The sequence below is a fragment of the Serinus canaria genome, chromosome 1A (genome assembly GCF_022539315.1).
Source record: "Serinus canaria isolate serCan28SL12 chromosome 1A, serCan2020, whole genome shotgun sequence".
In the NCBI taxonomy this organism is placed as follows: Eukaryota; Metazoa; Chordata; class Aves; order Passeriformes; family Fringillidae; genus Serinus; species Serinus canaria.
In genome coordinates this window covers 64328934-64347312 of record NC_066314.1, presented here as the reverse complement: position 1 = coordinate 64347312, position 18379 = coordinate 64328934, and the positions used below count along the sequence as shown (strand labels likewise).

At 42.1% G+C, this 18379-nt stretch overlaps 1 protein-coding gene across 1 annotated transcript; it reads left to right on the top strand.

Moving 5' to 3' along the window:
- Window positions 1-58: 58 nt before the first annotated feature.
- TTC38 (tetratricopeptide repeat domain 38) lies at window positions 59-17984 on the top strand. The gene is made up of 14 exons (XM_030238604.2): window positions 59-208; window positions 3638-3715; window positions 4179-4260; window positions 4611-4782; window positions 5760-5933; window positions 6793-6868; window positions 7960-8079; window positions 10171-10230; window positions 11296-11334; window positions 12083-12164; window positions 13023-13188; window positions 15128-15287; window positions 15574-15647; window positions 16106-17984. Exons 1-14 carry the CDS (start codon window positions 185-187, stop codon window positions 16197-16199), a joined length of 1401 nt encoding a protein of 466 aa, XP_030094464.1. The 5' UTR covers window positions 59-184; the 3' UTR covers window positions 16200-17984.
- Window positions 17985-18379: the final 395 nt, after the last annotated feature.

Sequence of the window (18379 nt, the reverse complement as noted above, 5' to 3'; positions counted from 1 at the left end):
TCGGGCCGGAAGAAGGAACAAAGATTTGGGGGCCAATAATCGCCACGGAGCTGCTGCCGGCGTCCCTCAGCGACGGCGCGGGGGCTCCGCGCGTACCCGGCACGCACAGCCTGCCGCTCGCGCCGGTGGCGGCCCCGCCCCCGCTCGCATTGGAGCCGCGGAGCAGCGAGATTGCGGCGGGACCATGGCTGCACTGAGGGACTGCAAGGTGAGGGCAGGGTTGAGCTGCTGCGAGCGGCTGGCGGCGTGACGGGCTGACGGGGCTGGGGGGCTGCGGGGGAACGTCAGGATGAGAGGCTGCAAGGCGAGGGCAGGCCGAGGGGCTGCGGGAAGACGGCACCGCTGAGGCGCTGAGCCAGCGCGGCTCGGTCCTGCCTGTGCCCTGCGCCCAGGGGCGGCGGGCGGCCTCCGTGGGGTCCTGGGGGCTGCCGACGGGCTTTGGGCTGTGGCGGGCGGGAGCTGAGCCGGGCTCGCTGTGGCTGGAGCTCAGCCTCATATACTCGGGTGGGTTTCGGAGGAGGGGAGCTGTTGTTGGGATCTGGAAAAGGGGAAGGGTCGCTGCTCCCATCTCTTCTACTGGGGAAGCAGACCCGTGTCTGAGGATCTCTGGGTCTTGTTCCCAGCGCAGGGGTCCCACGGCACCCACCTGCCATCTCCGTGGGCCTCAGAAGTGGGTCAGGCCTTCGATTAACTCTAAATCAGCCTCGGGTCAAAGGGTGCAACCTGTGGGAGCTGCTTACTGATTAAGTAATTTGAATGCTCTCTTTCTGATAAACTCCTTTTATGGTTGTGTTTTGGTTAATTAGGGCAGTGGCAGGTTAAAACAAAGTCTTGAAGATTGTGTGAGACAGGTGCATGATTGACGGAGCTTTGAGGATCTGTCACACAAGGAATTCAAGAGGTGCTAACTGCAGCCCGCAGAGAGCACAATTCTCAGAGCCAGCTAAGATTCTAGTGGAGGAGAAAATACAAATAAAGTCACCAGATCTCATGACTGAGCTCTAATCTTAATGCAGGGGAAAGGGCAAGGCTTTGGTCTCGCCAAGAAGCAGTGAGAAGAGCAAAGGCCATACAAGAGGAAAGACTCTCTCCTGGAGTTAGGGAGAGGGTTGTGGGAGATCAGTATAAGAGAACCCAAAGGCAGCCTCTGTGGGAAGGGGAACTGATGAGCCTTAGACTCTTGAGGCTAATTTCTGCCCACTCGCACTCCCTCCTGGATTTCTTTAGTCACAGTCTGATACCTCACTAGAGAGAAGCCCCAGGACCTGAGTGTCCGGGGCGTAGTCTGGGCAGGACCTATTATGTATGTCCTAGAGGACAAGGGATGCTGCATTTCTGTGGTCCCAGTAGTTCTTTAGCTCTCAGTTGGCAATGACAGATTAGGTTTGGTGCACATCTTTTACATCTCATAGGAGCCAGAAGCTGCTGTGGGGTGGCTCTTCCCTGTAGCCCATTGTCCTGATGTGCTGGTAGTGGCACAGAGTAGTGCCAGAGTAGTAGCATCCCTGGTGTGACACAGTCTTGCTGCCATTTTCCTGTTGCCAGAGTGGGAGTTTTCCAGTGAGGAGTGAGTCAGGTGGGCTGTAGCCATAGCAGGACAGAGGCTTTCCAATTGGCTGGAAATAGCACATACCTCAGCTAGATCAGCAGTGTCCTTAGAGATAGATACAGGCACATTTTCCACTAACCATTGTTCTGCTGGTTTGTTCTGGTGCTCACAAACAGACTTTTCCATTCTTGTGAATCAGCATCAAGTCCCCTCAGAATGGGACATAATTTTCTGCTTGGCAAACACCTCTAGCTGTTGTGTAAAACAGTAAAACAGGCAGTGATGCGGAGACCTGCTCCCAAGGAAGCTTGTTTTTGATGATTGATGCTGAGGGTGGCTCCTGGCCTACTTTGCAGGGCACCATGGAAGATAGCCAGTAAGTAGCAAGCCTGATCTTGCTACCTGCTTGGCTTTTCTCTTTATTCTTTTTCTGGATGATAAATGAAATAGAGAATAAAAATTTTCAGCTCCGCTAAGGTTGCTGAATAGAGCTTAAAGACTAACTAGCAAAAAAAGATAAAGGGGTATATCTATCTATCTATCTATCTATCTATCTATCTATCTATCTATCTATCTATCTATCCATCTATCTATCTATAAGATAAAAGTTTATATAGGTATATATAAACCTCTAAAGGTATATATATAAATGTGTGTATATAAAATATAAAGGTTTAAAGGTATGCACACAGGATTATAAACATATAAACATGGCTGGAACCAGTGGAGAAACAGATAAGGAGGACTGCAGTGTTTTTTTGGCAAGTTATGTAGCACAGAAACAACAGCTCATGCCCAAAGAAAGAGTTCAAGGAAAGACTGCATTTAATATCAGTGAATACGACCACCAGAGACCCCTTTTTATGACTCTCCAGGACCATAAAACAACTTCCAATAGGAGGAAGATGCATGCAAATTCATTCTAGGAATTAGTTCAGTGTATTAGATAAGAAGCATGTATTAATAAATATGTATGATTATGATGGATAAAGAAAGACCTTGTTGCAAAGTCACCACACCCACGGAACAAGGAGAGTGTGTCCTGTGCAGATAACAAATGCCTGCTTCCTAGTGCATCAAATTGTGTTAGGAAGTTTATTCCAGCCAATTTCAGTATCGTGGATATAATATGAATTGTAAAGAAAATATGTAATTTTAGATTCAGGTCTAGTCTTTCAGGCATGTAATTTAAAGACTCAATTGCTTTAGCTGTTGGAATGTGAGCCTTTAATCCAATCACAGTGGGAAAGCTTTAGGATATATTAACAAAGTTGTCTTTGCCTGGTTACTTAAAAAATTTGACAGATTATTATAGCTAGGAAATGCTCTAAAGTGTAAAATGAGAAGAGCTGAATTCTTGCAGCATCAGGAAGGACTAAGCCCCCTTTAGGAGAAGTCTGAATTAGCTTGCCCCAGTAGTCTATCCTCCCTATTCTGTGAACTGCATTAAAGTAGTGCTGAAGTGACTGGGGCAGCTTCTCAAATGAACTCTGCTCATTTGCCAGCAGTCAGTCAGGAGATGTTGTGCCTCAGTCATGTTATGTTGCTGGAAACTGTGGCAGCCCAGTTCTGTTTTGCTTTTTAGCTTTATCCATTTCCCGTGTTCTTACTGTTGTTAGGCTTGTGTATAAATGTGATCCAAATTTTCAGTTGGTTAACTCCAGAGACAGCAGGTTGGTTCAGAAGAACATTATTGTTTGAAGAAGATTACAGATTTATAGATTATAGGAGAACAGGGTTTTATTGTACGATGTCTATACTTCACACGAGGTGTGCCTGTAGCAGAGGAACTCACCTGCAGCTCTAATGAGTTCAGAATGGTGCTGTCATTATGAGCTGGGCAACCCATCAAGATCTTCTGGTACACTTGGTAATTGTTGGCTTCTTTAGACTCACTACTACCTCCAACTAATTGAGTCTTAATGTAACTGAACAAAAGGTTTGTTTCTGCCTCACACTGTACTTCCAACTTTTCTTTTTAAAAGTGCACAGCTGATGAAAATACCAGAACAGCATCAATTTGTACATCTCTCAGTGTCAGGAAGATGAGGGTGTAAAGGAGCATGTTTTTGTTTGTTTGCTTTGCAGGCCTGGCAGGATGCTGGACTTGTCCTGTCCACGACCAGCAATGAAGCCTGTAAGCTCTTTGATGCTGTCCTGACACAGGTATGACCGTAAAGCACAAGAAAATTGGATTTGAAGGGACTTGTGCATGGAACACTCTTTACTGTAGCTGATATTTAAATTTCTTATCAGCTGGGAGAGCCTCAAAATCAGGTCACCACAGGAGTTCAGCTTTTAGCTGGCTGCAGGAAACCCTTTTAGCAGAGGGCCGTACCAGATGCTGCAGCTGTGATGAAAACCTCAGCCAGTGTGCTCATTCTCTTGATACCAACAAATCAGCCAAAAACCCTGTAGAAACCCAGGGTAATTGGTTCTGCTGGTGACTGAATTATATTAAACCCCAGATTTTTTGTTTTTCTACTAAACTAAACCTTCCCGAATGCAACATTTGTCTTTTAGTCATTTGCCTTGTTTTTGAATTTTAAGTGTCTGTGAGAACAGAAAGAAAAAATCCTCCTTATCATAGAGGATTTCTCGACCCTCTCTTGCTCTGTCTCTCTTACAGTATGCAACTTGGACCAATAATGAGAGCCTTGGAGGAATTGATGGATGTCTCTCCAAGTTAAAAGCAGCAGATCCAAACTTTAGTGAGTATAACCTTTGATTCTGAGCATGGAAAGTGCTGAGTTAATGCCTTCTATCTTGGCATTTAATTGACTTGGTTTATGCAAGGGCAAGATGATAATTTGTAGAATTCTGTAAAACTTCCTCAAAATGTAGAGCAGGCAGAATGCTTTTATGTGGTGTTTTTTTCTTTTCATTTCACATAATATTTGAGTGGCTGTCATGAAAACCTTCTGAGAACATTAGGCTTGGGAGACTTCCTGGACCTCTGTGTCCACAAGTCAGTGTTAGTGAAAATGCTCAGCTCCTCTGGTGTTTTGTGGAGTTGAAGGCTCTGCTGTGAGCTCAGCTGGTGCTGTGCTGTTTCCTGCAGCAATGGGACATGTCATTGCCAATGGCTTAGAGCTGATTGGCACCGGAAGGACCGTGAGGCTCGACAAGGAGCTGGACAGTGCCGTGAGGGCCATGGTGGCACTTTCCAAGTCACAGCCACTGACAGAGCGGGAGAGGCTTCATGTATCAGCGTTGGACGTGTTTGCCAGGGGGTGAGTCCTCTGTCACCCTGCTCAAGGGACTGGGAAAAGTTCCTTTGTCTACCGCAGGCAGGAGTGAAGGTTGGCAGTAGTTGTGTGTCATGGTAGCTGACATCTAGCAAAGGATCAGGGTGAGATGTCACAGATTGTCCCTGAATTTCTCTCTCTACCCTAGTCTAGCAGGTGAGCAGCACTGTAGCAAGTAAAGTGCTCTATTGCCACCACTTCCTAGCATTAAGCACTCAAAGTTTAAAATGTGCAGCAAATCCATCAGTGTGGTTTAGAAATAGGAAATGAAGTATTTGGCCACAGTAGGGTCTAGACTCAGATGCACAGACAGAAAATTACAGACTTCTCTCTCTCGTCTCCCTATGTCAAAACCTATTTCCCCTGTAAAACAGGGAGATAAGAGTGTCACACTGTGTGCTGTAGAGGCACGCTGCTTCATTCCATATGATAAATCTGTATGAACTGCAGAACATATGGGCTAATTATTCACTTTCATTATTTGTTTGCCAAACAATTGGGCAAGGATGGATTTGCCCCACATCTCAGCAAAGGAAATGAGTAAGCTACTGAAGCCCTGCCACTGGGTTTGATTCTCACAAAAGGGGAGGGAAGGTGTCTTTGCACATACAAAGTTCCATTAATTATGGTGGGTCTCTCTAGGAACTATTCAGCCCTGGAGGAAAAATTTTTAGATTTATGGTTTAAGCTTGTTTCATTTTCCTTGTGTGTTACAGTGATTTGGTGTAACCCGACATGATTTCTTTCATAAGATTTCTCAGAAGGTGCCAAATGAACATAATCCCATTATTATCTTAGAAAAGAATAAATAATTCCTTCAAGGAACACAATAAGTCATTTGGTGCTGAATTTTCTATTTTTCACCATGGTTTGAGTTCAGGACTAACAGTAGGGGCAGAACTAGCAGAAAGAAGGCAGTGTGTGCCTTCTTCCGGTGATGGAAATAATTTTTTCATTTCCAGCCAACTTCCAAAAGCTTGTGATCTATGGGAGCAGATTCTGCAGAACCACCCCACTGACCTGCTAGCCCTCAAATTTTCCCATGACACTTATTTCTACCTGGGATACCAACGTCAGATGCGAGATTCTGTTGCCCGTGTTTATCCTTTCTGGACACGTGATGTTCCACTGAGCAGGTGAGTCATGCTTCATTTGGAAATTGCTCTTTCCCTGGTGTGCACTGACTTTGTGGTTTTTAATTCAGACTTAAAAGTTAAGGATAATTTGGAAACAAGACATGTATACAAAAATCAAGAGTCTAGAAGTTAATGTTAATCAAACTTGACCATGGATAGAATGTGTATCCAGCATCCCTCTTGACACTGTTGGCGAGGGATTTTTCCACAGCTAAGTGAGCTGTGTCTCACTACTATCAAATATAGCACATGGTGTGTAACACATAGGATAAAATCATGTCCTTACCCAGGGCAGTGGCAAAATTTCTTCATTTCTTCCAAAAAATACTATTCATCTTGATCCATTAAATAAATCAGGGACACATAACATCCCTGTTTTTTTTTTTTATTTTTATGGCTTGATGGGGATGATTTACAACCAGTTTTAAAGGGCCACTTCATGTAAAAGTACCCTCCTGTGGTTTTGGGGGCACTGGGGGAAATGTATAAGATTGCCTTTGAGATGCTCAGATAGCTTTGGTGGCAGCAGTGTCTCACTTCAAGCCTTTTAATTCTGCATCTTACAACTGTTTTGGGGATCAGCAGCTGGTTCTGTGTAGTTGGTGATTCCATCTCATCCAGAGATGGAAATGTCCATTCTGATGTGCATCTTGTCACTGTTTGCTGTACTGGTGTCTCAGGGTCACTCATTTCCTCTGAGAATTAGCTTGGTAGTTCTGTATCCTGTGAGCTTGAACCTTGTTGTAAATTGCTCTGCAAGGACTTTTTTGAATTAAAGGTTCTTTCTAGTATGTTTTTTCAGTCCTGGACTAAACCTTGTTATAAATGGATGATGTGTTCTTTTTCCTCCTTCTGTTAGCTATGTGAAGGGCTACTACTCTTTTGGACTTGTGGAAACAAACCTTTTTGACCGTGCTGAGAAGGTTGCTCATGAGGTAAACTGCCTGCTCTTGGTGCTGAAAGGCTTGAGAATTCTCAGACAGGGTGTTGGTTCCTGCCAGTTGTTAGTCAAAGCAGCAAAGGGATACAGCTCAGCATGAAAATGCTCACAGATCTTTGAGAGACTTGTTGATGACTCTTCTCACATCTCTGTTCCCACCAAGGCAGTTTCACTGGGCTGTGTTCCCCTTGCTTGCTTATGAGCATGCCCTGTCAGATGGGGTCAGAACACCCCTATAAAATCCATGTATCAGCCCATCTGCTGCTTCCCACATCTATAATTGGCTGTTTACTCCTATTAAAGAATGTTGGATTGTCTGCTCTTAACAATCAGTCCTGTTTGGCTTCCTGCTCCTTTTTTTTTCCTAGATGCTTGTTCCTGGATTATTGAACAATTAACTGTAACAATGTTCCTGGGAATCAGTGTTAGCCAGCCTGTTTCCTTTCTATGAAGATAGTAATTATACTTGACTTTCTCCAGTCCTTAGGATTATCTCTGTCCTCCAGGAGTCTCAGACACAATTAATCTCTAATGGGTGTTCTTGGCAAAACTTCTGTTACATCAAATTGCTGAAAGTGACAACAGAGATTAAACCCTAAAACTTAATCTTTACTAGGTTTATGACTAACTTTGAACATGCCAAAAACCTAGTGGAAGTTCTTGGGCCAAGGAAGAGGAATTGGCTGAATACTCAGAGCTGGCCATTTTTTGGAAAATAAATAATTATCTGCAAGGCACTATATCATGGAATATATTGTGCCTGTACCTGTAGTTCTTCCATTGATGCATATCTGTGAAATAGATGTCATTTCACAGTCATCATCAAGTGATTTTAAAGTGTTTTAAAGTGTTTTGCAGGTGTTCATCTCCCTGCAGCAGAAGCTGGGAAGTGAAGTCAGCCAAGAAACATTCTCTTCCTTTTCTGCCCAAATCAGACTTCTGGGCTGTGGTTAGTTGGAGTGGTACAAGGATGTACTTAACATGCAGCAAGTAAAAAGTAGTTTCTTGTTTCTAGATAAGCAGTGATAAATGTCTGCATTTGCAAGTTTGGAAGTCTCATTGTGTTCTCCTGTTTTTCACTCACAGGCTTTGGCTATAAATCAGACAGATGCATGGTCTGTCCATACTATAGCTCATGTAAATGAAATGAAAGCAGAGGTGGAGAAAGGCTTAAAATTCATGAAGGAAACGGAAAAGAACTGGAAGGTAAAGGTTTTTGTGGCATCTCTGAGGAAGCTATTTTTAGCTTTTCTTTAATTCCTTCAGCCAAGATCTTGAGTTCTCTGCCTGCAGTTCCTTCCTATCTGCAGACCTGTTCCAATCAATGCAGAGTTTGCATATTAGAGGAAATCCTCCTTTGAGGTGCTGCTACTCTCCATGAAGCTTTTAAGCAAGAGGCAGGAAGAAGTGGCATGTTATGTGGGACATGGCTGTCCTCCCTATTTGTGATCTGTTGCGTGGTTATACAAGTAAAGTGACCACTGATTCTTTCACAAGCTTTTTACTTAGGCTGAGGTAAGCACAGACAATCATTTGAAGGACCTGGCTAAATCTCCTCATGGGACCTAAGATGAGGTGGAAGATGACACAGTCAAATCAACTGTTTCAAAACACTAAAATACTTGTTTGCTTCTGGATGGGGAGGGGATTTTAAGAACAAAGAAAAGAGAAATTATGCTCTTACATCTTTTCTACTGTACTAATTACTTTCTAGTGTATCAGTTACCTAATATATCCAACATGTTTGATACCATCTTTCAGAGTGTTGAACAGGTTAATTAGTCTGTTATGTGGTCCTTTGCTGTAAATTAAGTTTTATTTTGTGTTTGATAGCATTTACCCAGAGATTAAGTCTGTTATATTCAGAGCTGAGAGCTGTGAGGTTTGCCTTTGCTAGAACTCACAAGTGTCGATTTTAGAGTCTCTGAGCTGACTGTCCCACCTCACACCAAGAGCAGGACTGGATAGTGAGACTAGAAAGGCTGGGTTTGTCCTTGTTTTATTTTTTAAGTTAAGCATTCAGATACTGGGCTTGGAAGTGCAGACAGAAAACTCTTGCTTGAAGTTCACACCTGTCACTTCCCAGAAGCACTTTGTCTTTTAATACATTAGTTTTAATGAAACAGTGATTGACAGTTTGGGTGATACCTTAAAAACCCCAGTCAGTGACTTTTGGATCCATTTTTTTAAACTCTTGGTTCTTAAAATAGTTGCATGTCTCTGTGATTCATACTCTTTATCCAAATAAAATCAAGTGGAAGCCCACTTCTCTCTAGCAGTTTAATGTTTTTCAGAGCTCAAATTTAGCAGCAGGGAAAAGGTTTTGCTTTATTTAGTCAGGCAATTCCATGAACTTGTTGGTATGACATTTGGAATGGCAGTATGATATTCATTTTGATATTATCAGTGTTTATGCCAAGCACATAACTGCTTCTGTTGCTTGGATTTGGTTTGTGATTTAATATTAAACAAGAAAAGATTACCAGAATGTTTATCTTAGAAGCCCTGACATTTACTGGAAACCTTTACCTTTGTGCTTCCTGAAAGTGGTTGTTACAGTTGTCAGTGTGACAATAAAGATGATTTTTCCGCTTGTGAGACCATTAAGTTTAACTACAGAACCAGGAGAGAGTGGGAGGAGAGGGGTGAACCTTTCTGGTATTTTAATTTAATGCATTCACAAAAATGAACTGCAATTGCCTTGAACTGCAGGCTAGGGAAGGGGATTTGAAGTTCTGGTGCCAGCTGGAAAGGACAGTGTGAAATTGGTGCAGTTCAGCAAAAATTCATCTCACCTGATGAGCTGCCAGTGTGCTTGGCATCTCTTGCAGCTCCTGTAGCCTGTAGTATAACTTGTTTAAAAATGATTCCTCTTTGTCTGTGGTAGATTCTAGATGGCTGGGATGAATGGCACTCATAAGGCCTCCCTGTCCTCCTCTCTCCACTATCTGGCCAGGTTACTTCAGACAAGATGCCTAAATTTTAGATGAGACAAAACTTATTCTTCTTATAGATGTGTGTTAAATTTCTTTCTTAAAAAGGGAGCTGAAGAAAGGTGAATTCTGAGGCATCCAAGTGCAACTCTTATATGATGTGGGGGAACCTTGGGTTTGAGGTGTTGTCCTGAATAGCTGCAAAGACAAGTGTACCAAATGAGAAGGTATCCTGGCAGCTGATTTAAATTTGTTGACCCTTTTGTGTCTCCTGAAATACTCAGTTTTGCTGTAGGAAGAAACAGAAATCTGACTAGATAACTTGAAAAGGGGAGTTATTTTGTAATTTTTTTTTTCTCTCCAGAGCAGTGATATGCTTGCTTGCCATAATTACTGGCACTGGGCTTTATACTACATTGAAAAGGTATGAGATATTTCCATACATGTGCTTTATGGTCCACATAGGTTATCTAAAGCTCTTTAAAAGGCAGAACTAACATTTACGTGGAGGGAGGGGGGGGTGTCAGCTATTTGAAGGGATATTTTTATAAAATAGCACAATTCTATATTTTAAAAGTGGCATAGTCCTTTATTACAGTTATTTTGAGAATTTTAATTGCATTGTCAGCACTTTCAGGATCTTTCTAAGAATGTTGAAATGGTGTTGTGAGATTATTGCATGTTTGAAGATCCAATAGTCTCACTAATTACATTTAGCACAGTTATTTGATAGCAAGATGAACATAGATCTCTAATTTTGAGACAAAAATTAACAAAATTCTTAGCAAATTCAGTACTCATTTTCTGCCCCAAAAATTTGCTTGCTATAGAAAAAGAGGCCATAAACTCTAAATTGGGTTGCCAATGCTGTTAATTATTGTTACTAATTCTTACTATTGAAAGCCTTTAAAAATGGTTGAAATTTTACCCAGCCTGTCAGAAATTTCCTTGGATTTAATGCTTAGCACTCGTGGGGTTCAGCTTAATAGGGAGATAAATGTGGCATCCTTGAGAAGGCAGCATCCTTTGGCCAGACAGCAGAGTCTGTCCAAGGAACAGAAGGAACAGAAGGAACACAATTCTCAACAGGAGTCCAATAGTTTATTTATTTTGTCACTTCCTATCTACATAAGTATTTTCAAGGCTACTTAAAACTGGTTTTTTTCCCATCTCTTTGAATACACCATGGGATGCACTGATTTTTGCAAACATCCATGAAAGGAACATTAGAATGAGAGGCAATACCTCCATGTGTCTCCTTCCTGCTTAACTTGTGCCAGTATTGATACTTATTCTTTGATGGAACCTCAACATACTGGTCATTTTGCCTATTAAATCCAGGTTTTTCTGCTTTGAATACCTCAAGGTTTCTTTGACTTGGTTTGTTTTGATCAGGTAGTCCTGAAGAGCTGTTATGGTATCTGCTAATGTGTTTATCTCTAGTTGCTGTGTCTGCACTTTACCACACAGTCCTTCTTTGCTTTTCCAGGGGGAATATGAAGCTGCTTTGACAATTTATGACAAGCATGTGAGTAGGGGCCTTTTTTTCTTTACTGAGATCATGCAAGATCATGATGTGATGATGATGTGTGCTTTCTTCCTTCTGTGTGACATTGAAACCTATCACAGTGCATGATCTGTGTATAAATATTGTTTACATTCATTATCACAGTCTTTCAAGGGAACAACTTCTCAGCAGTTCTGGGGAAAATGCCCCAAGGATTGAGTATTACATAATTTGAGTGCTTGAAAGAGCTACAGTGGTACTGATTTCCATTCTGTCCATGTTTCTTATTCATACCTTTCAAAGGATGTAAATTAGTCAAGTCACCTCTACAAAGAACTTGTTTTGCATGTTAGGTACAAAGTCAACTGTCTGGATTTCAAAACAGCCTTTGTAAGTAAGCAGTATCAATTTAGATAACATAGCACATCTTTGTAAGGGTTGTAAAAATACTGCAAGCATTAAGAAAGCTGCTGGGCAGATTTCTATGTACTAACATTGATCCAGTGAAGTAATATTTATGGCAGAATTTTGGAAAAAAATAAAATACTGTGGTGATTCTCCATATTTACAGCACATGTAAACCATATAAGTTTCTGTCATTGCAAATTCCTTTATTCAAGAAAAATGCAATTAGGACTATTACAAAACAAGTAATTTTGAATTAATAGAAGGATATAATTAATTTAGTACTGTGAAAATAAGTTTGATAATCTGAGGAAGTTTCCACTAGTGCATCACTTGGCCAGCCTCTGAGTACTTGTGATTACAGATTGCTCCCGTGTGCCTGGCAAGTGGAAGCATCCTGGATATAGTTGATAACAGTTCGATGCTGTACAGGCTTCAACTGGAAGGTAGGATATCCTCTGGCCATTCTTTTTAATAACTTTTTCCTGTCCCCTGCCATTCATATGGGGGAAGTATTTCAATATGATTACACAGCAAGCTTGATCAGTGTTTCAGAAAAAAACTTGAGAAAAGCATCAGTGTGAAGTTCCTAATGTCCATAAGCCTTATTCTTCCCAAGAGCTTCTATTTTCCATGCTAGTCAGCTGCACCTAGCATAGGTCACTTACTTCTTCTCTGACAACTTCACTTCTATTGTTCCTGAAGGTCTGAGGCTGAGCAAAAAAGTGCATAAGCCTGTAAAAACCCATAGCACTTTCTGTATGTAAATTTCCAGTCACATCCTTTTTTTTTCTGTTTTGATCCTGATTGAAATAGTTAGTATGGGCCTATCACCCTCTGGCTTTTTGTACTCCCCTAACTCAGTGGCATTTCCCCCTTTAAGTCAGTGTATATACACTGGGGTTGATGGTAGGGGACATGATGGGCAGATACTGTTTCACACTGTCCTGCTAAAACACTAATGATGTATTGGGGTTTTTATTAAATCCATCTTCTCACTCTGTCTTGTGATTCCTACAGATGGCTCATGGTGAACAGCACCTCCAAAGCATTATGAACAATCTCATAATAAAGCCAGAAGCTCACACAATGCAGGATAAAATAATGCCTTTAAAATCCTGGCAGTCAAGAAACTCTTGGCCCAGACAAGGCACGCTGCAGCTGAGCATTATTGCTGCATTTTGCTACATCAGGAAATGTTGAGTTCAGTAGGAATGCATTTTATGCTGAGTGGCTGACAGTAATTGCAAAGCTGTACTTTCTCATGTGGCAATGTTATTGCGAGAAGTATTTTTTATTCTTAGGTGTAAAGCTTGGAGACAGGTGGAATGATCTGCTTGGGGTTACCAAGAAGCACACCAAAGATCACATTCTTCTGTTCAATGATGTGCACTACTTGATGTCTTTCCTTGGAGCCAAAGACCACAAAAGTACTGAAGAGCTTTTAACAACTCTGCAGGAACTTGCCAGGTAAGCAATGGAATTCCTGCACTGGGTTCAGTGAATAGCCCTCTGAACTTCAGGGCAGTGATGCAGTGATGTCTCTGGCTTGCTGAAGCTCCAACATGCTCCTCCCTGCCTTGGCATGTCACTGAGACACATCTGGTTTAAAAAGCAGGACAACATCCATATTATTGTCTATTTATTGAGTTAATGTCTAGAGGGATTCCTCATGTTGTTGAGCAGAAATCTTTTGTGTTTGAGGTCATGGACACCACCTGAGCAGTTGCTGTTTCCTTTAAGTGAGCTCAAACTACGCTGTGTTACAGACAAGGAGTAAAGTAAATCAATAAGAACGTTCTACAAGATATGTCAGCTGTCTGTGGTGGATCCTTTCTGCTCTAGTTTAAAAGGTTGATAACAGAACATTAGTTGGTAGTGATATTCTAATGGCTACTCTTTGATGTGTTGTTAAGTCCTCCTGCAGGAAATTTGGTTTCAACTACTAGTAAAGTAAAAATCTAGAATATTTCAGTTTCAAATTAAGTTATTTGAAAAAGTTGAATATTTAGGGACTACATCCAAAAAATGGAGGTTTTGTGTTCCCTTAGGTATTAAATGACTGTGAATTGATTTGATTTTTTTTAAGGGGTTGATATCTTGATGCTTCAAATTCAATTTCTTCCCCCCACTACATCCTTTTTTTCCCTCTGTTTACGCATCTGTTGCTTCCTTTGCCTTTAAAGAGAAAGAAGAAAGGAAGGAGAACCTGAAATTGTCACTATTTGTTCCTGACTATATGTAGTTTTGAGGAACACTTTAATTTTTAAGAATACTTAACAAAACAAATAACTTTCAAAGCAAGCCTAACTATGTCTCATATAATTAAAGCAGAAAACAGCAAATATTTTTTGTTATTTATTCTATTATTTATATGTCAGGATATATAAAGTATAGAAAACTGTCCACCACAGAGGCTTTAATGAACATGTGTTCACATATGCTATTTATTCTTTCACCCAGTGCTGCCTTTCACCTACTTTTAGCCTTAATAATACATGTGTAAATTTTTAACTGTAGTTTGAAATATTATAAAGCTTCGTTTCACTATTTGAGAAAGCAGGCTCTGAGCTGAAGGGACTGTATTAATGATTGGATTAATTTACGTCTATCACAAATATGTAATGTATAAATGATACCCCAGGGGCAGTGTTACAACCTGGGCACAAACATCTGGCATTGCACCGGTATTTTTCCCAGGCCTTAGCCATGGAAAGTTGCTGGGAATTTGTCGGGTGTCCCATGGCGCTCTCTGGTGGTTGGTGTCACAGGCTCCTTTCCATGGAAATACTGGACAAAACGTGGAAATGAGTTGTTCCATCATTTTCATCACTAGCTGTCTCAAGCTGCTTCAAATGAACATCTGTTGTGCACTTTTATCTTTCTAGGATGCCACAGATTGTTTAAGGAATGATAAACACATAGGGCAGTGTTGCCTCCTGGAAAATGAAGGCTGGCCCAGTGAAAGAAACAGGAAGTTTTGTAACGCTGACTTGAGAAGGAGCTGGCTTGCAAGGTCATGACTGGGAGCTGTGTGCAAGGACTGGTGGCCACATGTGGCCAGGCAAAGGACTAGCAGTAGGATGTTCTGGTGGGGTCAGCAGAAGAGAAACTGCAGTTTTCTTACTGTCCTAGCCCAAACTATTTATTGCAGAGCTAGGAAGGGTTGGGCTTGTGCCTTTTGTGGGTATATTCAGGAGGATAAAAACCGATTGCTGGATGAGTAACAGAAGGTGAAAGTAGCATAACCACACCAAAAGATATGGCCTAAGTCAAGTACCTGAAACATCAGGTTTTGTACAGTAAAAAAAAAAAAAAAAAACTTGTCTGCAGGCAGGGGATGACTGGCATTGAAATATGGCTATTTATGCTTTGGCTTATGGAAGCTAACCACTTTTTCATTCTACAGAGCACCTCATGAAGACCACCAGCTTTCCCTGGCTCCTCGTTTGGGGCTGCCACTGTGCCAGGCTTTTGTAGAGTTTGAAAATGGGAATTGTGACAAAGCTGTAGACCTGCTGTACCCAATCCGTTATGAACTAGTCCAAGTGGGAGGCAGTGATGCTCAGGTAAAGGAGATACAGAAAAGACTTTTTGATGTGACTGAATCCCCTTTCAGTAGCCACCATGAAACACTTACCTCATCAACAGCACTTCAGTGTCAGACAGTGAAAAGATGAACTGTGCTGGTGACGGAATCCTGTTAGCAAACACTTACTAGCAGGGTTAGCTATTTATTTTTAATGTTGATTTGTTTCCTTCCTGTGAATTTAATAGTTTAGTAACCAAGACATTGTAACCAGCCATACATTATAAATTACTTATTAGTTTGTATTCTGCTGACTTTTTTTCCAGAGAGATGTTTTCAGCCTGTTATTGATTCATGCTGCTTTAAATTCTAAATCAAAGGCCAAACAAAACCTTGCAAGGTGAGTATTTCCCCTAATAAATATTTGTGGAAGTAGCACTGTTGCTAAAAGTAAGGAGTAGTGAATATACTCTAAGAAGTAATGAATATATTCAAACCAATAAATTTAAGGCTAAAATTATATGCAGTCATTTGTGTTAAATGTAGCAACATTTTACCAGGATAAAAAGTACAATAGCTTCCAGTTCCAAAGGTCCACTCTCTCAGCCTGCATGGATGATCTGTGTATGTTCAAGGGTAGTTGATTTTCAAATGGTTCTGTCTTCAACTATAGCCTGTTGACCATGTGTGTTATGGACTGCTAAGCTGTGAACTGCAACTCCAGTCAGTGCCACTGCTGACATCTGCTTTGCTGGGGAGTCAGAGGTGTGCTGTGCCACGTGGGCTCAGCACAGCGTGTTTGGCAGAATAGTCCACGTTTATCACCCACTCCTCAGCCTCCTACCTCTCCTTTCACAGGTGTCTCCTGCATGAACGTGATCTGATGAAACCCAAGTCACCAATGACTGAGCGACTGATCAGGAAGGCAGCAGCTGTGCATTCCATGGCATAGGGCTTTCCTCCAGCTTCAGCTGGGAGAGCCAGGAGCTTTCCACAACGTCTTGGTGCAGGGAGTGCAGGGGTGCTGTGAAGGAATTCGGGGAGGTACTCAAGCTTTAAAGATCTGAGAGTTATTTTCTTACAAAAAAGACAGAGCTGTTGCATTTCTGGAGGTTGTGTCTTAGATGATTCCACAGGGAAAGAAGAAAACTTGCTGATAATGCAAGCAAAACTTGCTGACAAAGCTTTCTGGAGCATGCCAAAGGCACTGCTGCTCTGGTATGTTTTCCTGAACATTCTCTCTGACTCTGATTGTACACAGTGCAGTAACAGTGCCTGGATTTCAGTCCTTCTTTGGCCCAGTTTATTACTTGGCCTACATGTGAAGTTATACTGCTCAGGTAATTCAAACGGAGCTTTATTTCAAAGCTAATGCTAATAGGAAGAGGTAGGGCCAGAGCCAATACAGGCATGAACTGAATTCCATATTGAGCTTCCAGCCCATTCAGGCAGGAGTCACAGATCTGTCTGCATTCAGGATCTCTTTCCAGGTGTACATTTATAACTCCTTCTCATAAAATGTTAAATTTTTCCTCCCAATATAGCACATCCGAGCTTTCTGGCATTACTGGGTAAATGAAACCAGACAAGAACCAGACAAGAATTATGACTAGTCTGACATGGGTGCTCTCTCAGCACTTCTAAATCTTTCAGAAAAAGGGAGAAGCCTGGATTTCAGCTGAACAGTACCATTTTTGAAGGGTTGTTGGACTGGGTCTTTGTGCTTCCCTGAGCTTTTGGATAGTTAGGCCTTACTCACCATCTCACTCCAGAGAGGCCCTGCACATTGGCAAAGTGGGGTTTAAACCAGGGTTAAAGCACACACTTTGGAGACGTGAAGACCAGGAGGGAACTTCTGCCATGGGAAGGAGAGCTCAGGGGGACAGTCACAGCTTGGTCCCTGCACATGTGATGGGATAAACTTCAGTGCTGCAAGTCAGACATGATGTGATCCATAGGTCTTGAGGGAGCTCTGGTGCCTCTGGATTCCTGCAGCATCCCAGAGCTAACACATTGTCTTGCAAAAGTATTCCAGAAATCCCTAGTGACAGGTAAGATCGTATTTCAAACCAAAATTGAACTCATGTCTCCTCTTCTGGAATAGAAGTCCCACACTCTGCAACTGCCCAAGCTCTGGCTTTGTTTCCACATCTGCAAACTCTCCTGGCCTCACAGGCCTGCCCCTCCTTCCTGTCCAGCTCAGGCTGTTCCCCATGTCCCACAGCAGCCTTGTCCTACAGTTTCCTTTTGACCTAAGAAAGCACTTCCATAGCTGGCCCTGCCCTGGCCCTGGAGTTCCTCTATCATGGAACAAGAGGTGGAAGTGCTTTGATGACATTTTGCTTTACCCAGTCCTCCCCTGATGCAGAAATAGCTTATTTTTAAAGGAAGAATAATAAAACCATGTAAGGGATTGCATTCCTTGCCTTCAGGTCTTCTGAGTTATGAATGAGCTTGTCTCTTCAGCCATGGTGGGGGGTGACTCACTTGGGGCACTTTACACTGGATTTTTACTCTTATTTTTAATAAGTGCACTTCAAGCAATGACTTTTTACAGGTAACTTTTTACTCGAGGAATGTAACAAACTGTATAAGGGAACAAAAGCCTGAGAAAGCTCTGGCTGGCTATGCAGGGTGTAATCAATGTAATCAATGACAGCCCTACTTTTAAAAGAATATGATTGAGAATTCTGTCTGCTTTGCCTTAATAAATTCAAATATGATCTTTTTTAAGCAAGCAAGTACAAAACTTCTTTGCATGTGTGAAGCTTTTAGATATGTTATTCAGCCTAATTTCATAGATGTGTAGCAGTGTGCACCCACTTTGTTTCCATCAGTGGCCAGAAGCATCCAGCAGTGGAGAGCAGCAGGCTCTGTGCTCACACAGGTCACAGCCCAAGCGTGGCACAGCCTCCCAGGTTTTCCTTGGTGCATGAAGAAGAGGCTGAGGTGCCACAAGGTGGGTGAACTGTTGTTTCTTTCTTATCCTACTGCATTCAGAGTGTGCATTTTCCAGCTTTCCTTCCCCTTCAGCTCAGTTATCCAGACTGCAGCTCTCACCCCCAGTCCAGTCCTCTGATGGAAAAGCCAAAGCCTTGTGCACCAGAGAGCTGCTGCATCCATCCCTGCTGC

Coding starts and splice junctions, on each gene's coding strand:
- TTC38 (XM_030238604.2), top strand. CDS start 185: ATGGCTGCACTGAGGGACTGCAAG. Junction 5,934..6,792: donor CGTGATGTTCCACTGAGCAG/GTGAGTCATGCT, acceptor TCCTTCTGTTAG/CTATGTGAAGGGCTACTACT. Junction 15,288..15,573: donor TGGGAGGCAGTGATGCTCAG/GTAAAGGAGATA, acceptor CTTTTTTTCCAG/AGAGATGTTTTCAGCCTGTT.